Source organism: Oncorhynchus mykiss, chromosome 2, assembly GCF_013265735.2.
Source record: "Oncorhynchus mykiss isolate Arlee chromosome 2, USDA_OmykA_1.1, whole genome shotgun sequence".
NCBI lineage: Eukaryota > Metazoa > Chordata > Actinopteri > Salmoniformes > Salmonidae > Oncorhynchus > Oncorhynchus mykiss.
This window is the reverse complement of record NC_048566.1, coordinates 56,198,669-56,207,803: the sequence shown is the minus strand read 5'-3', so window position 1 is coordinate 56,207,803 and position 9,135 is coordinate 56,198,669. Positions and strand designations below refer to the sequence as shown.

Sequence of the window (9,135 nt, the reverse complement as noted above, 5' to 3'; positions counted from 1 at the left end):
TGTATTTAGATTAATTGAAGTCTGTGATCAATATTATCAGTATCATTTTTGCGATTTAAATTAAATAAAGGGGATGAATGGGGATTGGTAGTGAACAAGGAAATCATATGTGCCTGACTCTTATTGGCTGATTCAGACAGTATGACGCTGTTCAAAATCCAATGGTGAGATGCCACACTTTGTTTAGCAGCGCAGTCATTCACATCCTTACCATCTCCACTAATAGCCCTTTCTCTTTCTCTTTCCACAAGTGCCTCCAACATTGGGCCTAGCACATTATCACATTAGGAGTGTTTCCAAAAAAAACATTTGAATTTGCTCCTCTTTTGGCACGTTTTGCAATGTTGAAATTGTTTTTTTTCATTGTTCTCGCCGGGGCTGCCCGGGCGAGTGATGTGATAGAATTCTCTGATGATGATTTCGACAGTAAAATTGGAGATCACGGGATGATTCTAGTGGAATTCTTTGCGCCATGGTAAGGTCTACAGAAACGCATAGTTAATTACATGTTGAGGCTAAATTGTTACAATTTTGTCTCCAGTGAATATACACTGTTAGCTAGCTCTACTGTCCAGTAACTCGCGCAAGAGGAATACATACACACACAAAAAGAATAGTTAACGCTCTATAGAATTGAATAGTTGACTCTGGCTGTCAACTAACTGTTAGCTAACTGCTAGCTAACTATATGTATTAACGTTAGCTGGTTGAGGAAACAAACAATTTTCAAACGTTAACGTTACCTACTTAATGGTTAACTCATAACATTTGCTAGGAAGTGAATGTCAAATTGGCCATAGTGACCCATTTCTGCTTCTTATTTCTTACATGCACTTTGCTGGCTACATAGCGTTGCTCGTTATCAAATGTCATATGTTATACTAGCTAGCTGGGTGTCTCAGAATGGACACAGTTACATACTAAGTTGGCTACTTTGGATGTGGCCTGGCAAGCCACAATGTTTCATATAATAGAAAATTGAATTTTATTTCGTAGAGTTTCAGGTTGAGCATGAGTTTCCTCAAATGTAACTTGTTTACCTTTTCAAGCTTAACTTGGAGGCTAAAAGCGAGCTAAAATGGGTTTAAAATCACCTAACGTGGGGGCTTGGCATACCACTTTTGTAACCTTATGATTGGCCAGTGAAGTTTGGGTGGCTACTCCTGATTGGTCCCCAGAACAGTTAGCAGGTAGTTCAATGCTGTCAGACTTGAACAAGACTTCATCGGGTGATCAGAACCATCTATCCTTTTCAAGATAGTTCATATTTGATAACTTCATTCACAGATTTGTATTTTCCAGCAATAATGTGGATTTCCTTTTTCCTCAACATTGCGGCTGCGTTTATTAAAACGTTAATTTACACCCATACATTTAATCCATCACGGTGGTATCAAATTCCACCTGCTTTTAAAGCCCACCCATCCTCTAGATTTCAAACTAAGGTCTGAATGGATTATTAACAGCAACATAAGGGTCAAGCTTTTGTTTTACTGATCTCAGTTTACCTCACTTGTGTGTCCCTTAGGTGTGGCCATTGTAAACGGCTAGCTCCGGAGTTTGAGGTGGCAGCAACGCGTCTGAAAGGCATTGTCGCATTGGCCAAGGTACTTTAGTCACTTAATGCACCTACCTTTTGTACATTAAAATGTTACCTTTGGATTACAACCGGTTGTGTGAAATCTCCATACTCCTGTAAAGACAGCCATGTCTACAAGGTTTATAAACTGAGTTAGTCACCTAGTTTGTGCTCTTTGTCACATTCACTAAGTAATGGCCACCTGTCATTGTGCTTTAGGTCGACTGCACGGTCCAAAACAATGTGTGCCAGAAGTACGGAGTTAGCGGTTACCCAACACTGAAGATCTTCAAAGACGGAGAGGATGCCGGTGCCTACGATGGGCCCAGAACTGCAGGTATTTGGACTTAACATGCCGTGTTAAGTCTGATACGCTTAGATACAAAAGCATAATACATGCCTGTAACCTATTGCATGTTTTGACCAGGTATTTCAATGGTCTCTCTCTCTGTCAGATGGGATTGTGAGCCATCTAAAGAAGCAGGCTGGCCCATCTTCCGTAGAGCTCAAGACCGAGGCAGATTTTACGAAGTATGTCGGAGACCGTGACGCAAGTGTTGTGGGTAGGTTAAGCCTTTGGAAGTTGACCTCTTCAATAAATAAACACAACTAAATGACAGAGTAAAGTTTTTCAACTTTTTCCTTTGTTGTCAATCATATTTGACTGTATGGCATATTTCCTGTGTTTGTCCTGTCCAGGTTTCTTTGCTGACGGTGGAAGCCCAGCCCAAGCAGAGTTCCTTAAGTCGGCCAGTGCCCTCCGAGAGTCCTTCCGCTTTGCACACACCAACTCTGGGGAGCTTCTCCAGAAGCATGGCGTGGAGGGAGAGTGAGTGCTCCTCTTAACATTGTGTTTTCTCCACTTACCCCGAGGATAGACCAGCTTTAATATTGCAGATTGTGGCTTCTACCAATATAATTGTCTGTATCATTTCCAATTCCCCATATATTTGTGTGTTATTAAATTTCCCTAACCCCTCCCCTAGTTGGAGTAAACTAATGCACAACAACACTTAGGCTTCTACTTCCAGCTCATACATACTATATACATTTTACAAACACCATATTTTACATTGTTAGGTTCTAATTCTCAGAGTAAAAAACTCAATGGACGCTATGAAAGCTCAACCAAGTTTATTCTTCCCAGAGGATCGATACAGCTGCATTAGACACAAACCTTTTCACACAAGCACTGATATTTAACCCTTCCTCCTAGGCTGAGTGTCCACTTACACATCTGTAAAAACATTGTCTTTACTGCTAGGCAGCACACTAAGTGGTACGGGCCATTCACTTTTTATTTCTCCCTTAATGTGACCCTCTCTCCCTCAGTGACATGAATAAGTATATTTCATATTCTCAGACCCTGACAACATTAGTTATTTTGTTTGCTTTTAGTCTCATCCTTCAGTTACCCTCAACCCCTCCTATCTCTGAATACCATCCAGATGATTTGCTATATATTAATCAGCTGTGATTCACTAAAGTTCTGAACCTTTCTAGGCGCATAGTTTCTACAGATTGTAAATTAAATGGAACAATTTTTGCTCAGAGCATGTGTGGCTATGACTTTTCAAATCACCCAGCGGTGCTCTTTGCAGAGTTGGCTCCAGGTAATTGTTGCAATTCTTCAGCCATTCCTGAACCTGTGACCAAAAACAAGCTACATATGGACAAAACAAATGATCTAATGATTCTGTCTCTTCACAGCAGAATATGCAGAGCTGGGATGCTTGTATCATATATATATATATATATAATTAATTCCATTGGTTGCGAGAATTTTGTATTCTTTATATAGAAAAACTCAAATGTTGAATCTGGTGTTTTGTGTATCAGTTCATAGATTATGTTTGAGTGTCCTTGTCTCTCGATCTGACTGCTTGTGTTCTGTTTTATTGCAGGGGAATCATTCTGTTCCGTCCAGCACGCCTCAGCAACAAATTTGAAGAGAGCAGTATCAAGTTCAGTGAGGACAAGTTCACCAATGCCATGATCAAGAAGTTTGTCCAGGACAACATGTGAGTTTTACCACCTCAAAATGTTCTCCCTCGTGTTGCCAGCAGTAAAAAAGCATAGGCAGTTTGAATTGATTTTTGTTGTTGGTGTATTTAATGAATTCTTGGGAGATGCATGGGCCAGTTAAGTCCAATTTCTCTGAAGAGCAGCCCTTATTTTTTTTCTTTTTTTTCAATCCCACAGTCGAGATGGATGAGGTGGTGACATATTTCTAACAAGTTGTACATCTTTTACACTGCATTTTGGATGCTGACATTAATGAAACGAGTTGTCCCTCTTACACTGATATAATTATTTTTTTTCTCCATCAGCTTTGGAATGTGCCCCCACATGACTGATGACAATAAGGACCAAATGAAGGACAAGGACCTGCTGGTGGCCTACTATGATGTGGACTATGAGAAGAACCCCAAAGGCTCCAACTACTGGAGGAACCGGTAGGGTCCCTAATAAATAACTTACTCCCAGGAGGGAACCTCCTTTGTGTGCCTTAGTGTATTTTCTCTAGCTGTCAGTTCCCAAGACTACACAAAATGAAGTACAAGTTTACTCTGAATTCTGGTTTCCTGGACACTGATGGGGAAAAGCATGTTCAATGGAGATTTGCAACAGATTTGCATACAAGTGGACTCTTTGGGATCCATGACAAAATGTTCCAAAGCATTGTTGTATGAACCCAGCTCCCTCTCTCTTGCTGTCTATAGGGTAATGAAGGTGGCCAAGAGCTTCCTGGACCAGGGGAAAACGCTGAACTTTGCCGTGGCCAGCAAGAACAGCTTCAGCCACGACATCTCTGAGATGGGCCTGGATGCCAGCTCCGGAGAGCTGCCCGTGGTCGGCATCCGCACTGCCAAGGGAGACAAATACGTCATGGCTGAGGAGTTCTCGTAAGTGTCACTCACCATGCAACTCAAAATGGCACTTCGGACATGGTATCTCTTAGGTTAGGGTGAAGTAGAACTGGGCGATATAGACACAAATGCGATAAATTCCAATGTTTTTTTGGGGGGGGGGGGGGGGGGGGGGGGGTGCTAGAGCTGGGAGATATAACTTTGTCCATATCGCGATAAATGTAACTTTTGCTCGATAACAACAAATACCATAACATTTAACTGACAGTTGCTTTACATTACAAGCAGCAGGGCTCTAGAGTTTTACTTTATTTTTTTTTTTTTAATTTTAAATTTACATTTTCTTCCCAGTGACAAGACAACTGAGATGGTGGCCTATGATTCAAAAAAAGTAAACTCTTTGATCTAGGAAATGCATCATTGATATTATGTGCAACCTGTCAAAATTGATCCAGAATAATCTATGTATTTTTCGACTCCTCAGAGAATTTGCTGACGTCTTTGTGCACATTGGCCTAAGGGACGTATTATTGACCACCCGAGGAAGTGGGAACTCAAAACACTTAGCTAGATTGCTAAATCTAAAATATGGTATTGCTGCTTAATTTCTGACTCTCTCAGTAAATGTAGGCTAATGTCCTACAAAAACATTGTCCAGGGCTAGGCTACTTGATGCAGGGCTATTCACTGTGAGCGGTGTGCTCCGCGGCACATCAACACCATACCACACTACAGCCTACTCCGGCTGTAAAGTGGCGCCATGAAATTAGTATTATGAGGTGAGGCATGTATGATGTACTCTCAGGAAAGCTGTTACACTCCCCTCTGTAACTATAACGACAGTCGTTTTTCTGTCTTTTTCCCGCAATAGCATTTTGAGCAACGGTCATACAATGCCTTCAAAGTATTCACACCCCCTTGACTTTTTCCACGTTTTGTTGTTGCAGCCTGAATTTTGTCCTGAATACAGTGTTATGTTTGGGGAACATCTGCTACAGCACATTACTGAGTACCTCTCCATATTTCCCGGCATAGTGGTGGCTGCATCATGTTTGTGTGCCTGTAATCGTTAAGGGGGAGTTTTTCAGGATAAAAAAATAAACGAAATAGAGCTAAGCACAGGCAAAATCCTAGAGGAAAACCTGGTTCAGTCTGCTTTCCACCAGACACTGGGAGATGAATTCACCTTTCAGTAGGATAATAACATAAAACACATGGCCAAATCTACACTGGAGTTGCTTACCAAGAGGACCATGAATGTTCCTGAGTGGCTGAGTTAGATTTTCAAACAGATTTAAGTCAAAACTATAGCAAAACCTGAAAAATGGTTGTCTAGCAATGATCAACAACCAATTTGACAGCGCTTGAAGATTTTTGAAAAGAATAATGGGCAAATGTTGCACAATCCAGGTGTGGAAAGCTCTTAGAGACTTACCCAGAAAGACTTAATGCTGCCAAAGGTGATTTTAACATGATTGATTCAGGGGGTTGAATATTTATGTAATCAAAAAAAATTTTTAACATCAATTTGATTTTTTCCCCCCCATGAGTATTTTGTGTTGATCGTTGACAAACGACTAAATCCATTTTTAATCTCACTTTGTAACACACCAACATGTGGGAAAAAGTCCAGGGTTGTGAATATCTTCTGAAGGCACTGTATGCTTGGGGTTCTCAAAATGCATCGCTCCCTCGTCTTTGTGCACAGTGGGGCGAGGGAGTGAGCGTCAGCAGCCGACAGGGACAGGTAGATACTGTTAACTCGAAATGACACAACAAGGTTCCAGTTTAACAAAGTTTACTATACCGTATGAACACACTACAAGGTAGCCATTCCACTCAAGGCTAGGTCCATCAACAACCAAACTTCCTGTGCAGGCGCACTCTTGACAGAGTGATAGCCCCGTAATAACAGAAATATAGGGATACTTAAAACATGAACTTAACAGATACTTTCGTAGCAGGAATCAACATAATGCATAGGCTATTACTGTTGACCAAATAATGGTTTTTAGAACAATCTACAGGAACGTTGTGTATCAAAATGACCAATGTAAGCCAAAATGCTTTGGTAAGAGGAAGACAATGTGGATGTCTAATTTTTCGTTGTATCGTTCCAGCTCTAGGGTGACAGACTGGTTAATGATTTAGTGGTTATGAGTTTATTGATCTACCTGTAATTTACCTAGGGAATTCACACACACTCATCACCTTCACGTAACAGTGAGTACAACCTGCCATTGAATTCCATTTAACATTTCAAGCGACCCTTGAAGAATGCTAAAAAGCACTTGGTGCTTTTGGAGCCAAATTTGTGACATTTAAACTCTGTGGCAAAGGATATCATGTACACTTTCCACCCAATATAGAAGCACTAATGGGTCTTGATGACCTCGGTGGAAGTAGAAACGTCCTGTGTCTGGGTTTTATTTCCCCACGTGCTATTCCCTACTGATTCAGTCCAATGTCTTGGTCTTCCACAGACGTGACGGCAAGGCCCTGGAGCGTTTCCTGCAGGACTACTTTGACGGCAAGCTGAAGCGTTACCTCAAGTCTGAGCCCAGCCCTGAGAACAATGACGGCCCCGTCAAGGTGAGTCAGCACTTGAGACTGAAATTGCAAGTGGTTAAGGGTGGGTGCTCCCAAACCTGGGGGAGAAACACTGCAACTCAATGATTTCCAATGAGAGCAGTGTGTTGGGGGGGAGGGCCTAGGTTTATGTTGTGCTGTTTGAGAGATTCCCCTAGTTTACGCCATTTTTTTTTAAAAAGCACGTGTTTTCTCAAGGTTTGTCTGTGTAAACCATTCTCACCAAGGCTAACTTTCTTTTTTTCCTCTGTTCTCCAGACTGTGGTGGCTGAGAACTTTGACGCCATTGTGAACAACGAGGAAAAGGACGTGCTGATTGAGTTCTACGCCCCGTGGTGCGGCCACTGCAAGAGCCTGGAGCCCAAGTGGAAAGAGCTGGGAGAGAAGGTAAGGGCTACTGATTTTTAAATCTTGACTATGTCATGGCCATTCTACATTGGCACGTGAGACAAACCCTTTCCCTCCCCTACCTCACAGCTGTCCAGTGATCCCAACATTGTCATCGCAAAGATGGACGCCACAGCCAATGATGTCCCATCTCAATACGAAGTCAGGGGGTGAGTGATAAGTCTTCCAAGTCAGAACTATTTGGAAAGTACTTGACACACACAGGACCTACATGTCAAACAAGTCCCGTCTGTGTTACACCTTGATCTTCATTCTTCATGTCCCCCCCCCCCCCCCCCCCATACCACTGTTTCAGATTCCCCACCATCTTCTTTGCTCCAGCTGGACAGAAAATGAGCCCAAAGAAATATGAGGTTTGTCCCGAGTATACATAACATATACGCCTTGGGTTAAAGTATCTGGCTCATGTAAGAGTGAAAGGGTACTCCCACTTAGACCTCATTGTCTCACGTTGATGCAGCAGCTTACCTGGGTTTGATGTTTTTTTTTTTTTTTCAGGGTGCTCGCGAGGTCAGTGATTTTATCTCCTACCTGAAGAGGGAGGCCACCAACCCTCTGGTGGCTCAAGAAGAGAAGTCCAAGAAGAAGCAGACGGAGCTATAAAAGCTCAACTGGAGCCAACATTCCGAGGCGGGAAACACTGACGGAACTAAATTATATTCCAATTTTTAGTGAACTACAGAATGCTCTGAACCCTCCCTTGGGTCCTGCTGCTCTGGGAACACTGGAAGGTGGTGGTGGTGGTGGCCAGGGCCTGCCTGATTTTTAAATGTATGGAAAGAGGGACAGTTTTGAAATTGAGATTATTTCCCCTGGTCTGTACCTCTGATGCACTTTGGTTTGAGACCAATTTCCAGTCATCTATTGTTTAGTTTTTTCTGAAAGCGGGGTGGTTATTGTAATTTTATTTTTAACCACATTTTTGTACATTTTGGAAGGATTGGGAATAAAAGGCCCACAAAACAAAATGCATGTTTTTATTTGAATTTATGGAGAAATGTATCTGTTTTCAGTCGGGTGTATAGAACATTATTAAGCTGTGTATGACTCTAGTAGTAGAATAGAAATCTAAAACATATTCTTCAAAACCACAGAGGACCATTCTGTAGAATGTTGCACTTTTAATGGGAGTGTTTTTATAGCTTACTCCTTGACCTAAAAACATGCTCCATGGAGATACTCTATTGAAAGGGTGTTTTAGTCCAGGAATAGGCTTATTCTGTTTCCAGGAAACCGGCCTTGATTATGAGAGGCCATTTCCAAAGACACCAGTGTGCACTATCTTTTGTAACAAAGTCGAGTGTAATGGTTTATTTTCCTCTTGTGAAAACAGTTTGTACTTTGCAGATGTTGCTGTGTAATGTCATTGATCTTTGAGCAGAGGTGTGAAATTCTTCTGTGACCACTGATTCATAGATTAAGCACCTGAATGGTTAAGAGCAGGGGTAATTGAGTACTATATGAGAAGGTCTTGTCACATTTCCTAGGTGGCAAAGGTCTGCATACAGACCGCTATATCGAACTGCTAATTCCATTTGGGGTGGCAGGTAGCCTAGAGGTTAGAGCGTTGGGCCAGTAACCAAATGGTTGCTAAATTGAATCCCCGAGCTGACAAGGTAAAAATCTGTCGTTCTGTACCTGAACAAGGCAGTTAACCCACTTGCTCAAACTAGCCCGTCATTGTTTTTT

The 9,135-nt window shown here is 41.9% G+C and overlaps 1 protein-coding gene across 1 annotated transcript; it reads left to right on the top strand.

Annotated features, from left to right (window-relative positions):
* The first annotated feature begins 170 nt into the window (after nt 1–170).
* On the top strand, nt 171–8,919 carry pdia3 (protein disulfide isomerase family A, member 3). Its single transcript, XM_021566005.2, has 13 exons — nt 171–475; nt 1,529–1,607; nt 1,799–1,916; nt 2,035–2,142; nt 2,279–2,408; nt 3,484–3,600; nt 3,910–4,035; nt 4,303–4,485; nt 6,933–7,041; nt 7,297–7,425; nt 7,516–7,595; nt 7,742–7,799; nt 7,945–8,919. Exons 1-13 carry the CDS (start codon nt 342–344, stop codon nt 8,047–8,049), a joined length of 1,476 nt encoding a protein of 491 aa, XP_021421680.1. The 5' UTR covers nt 171–341; the 3' UTR covers nt 8,050–8,919.
* The last annotated feature ends 216 nt before the right edge of the window (nt 8,920–9,135 follow it).

Excerpts from the sequence above, each read along its gene's own strand:
- pdia3 (XM_021566005.2), top strand. The coding sequence starts at position 342 with ATGTTGAAATTGTTTTTTTTCATTGTTCTCGCCGGGGCTGCCCGGGCG. Across the intron at positions 4,486-6,932 it reads GTCATGGCTGAGGAGTTCTC|ACGTGACGGCAAGGCCCTGG; the intron begins GTAAGTGTCACT and ends GGTCTTCCACAG. Across the intron at positions 7,042-7,296 it reads ACAATGACGGCCCCGTCAAG|ACTGTGGTGGCTGAGAACTT; the intron begins GTGAGTCAGCAC and ends TCTGTTCTCCAG.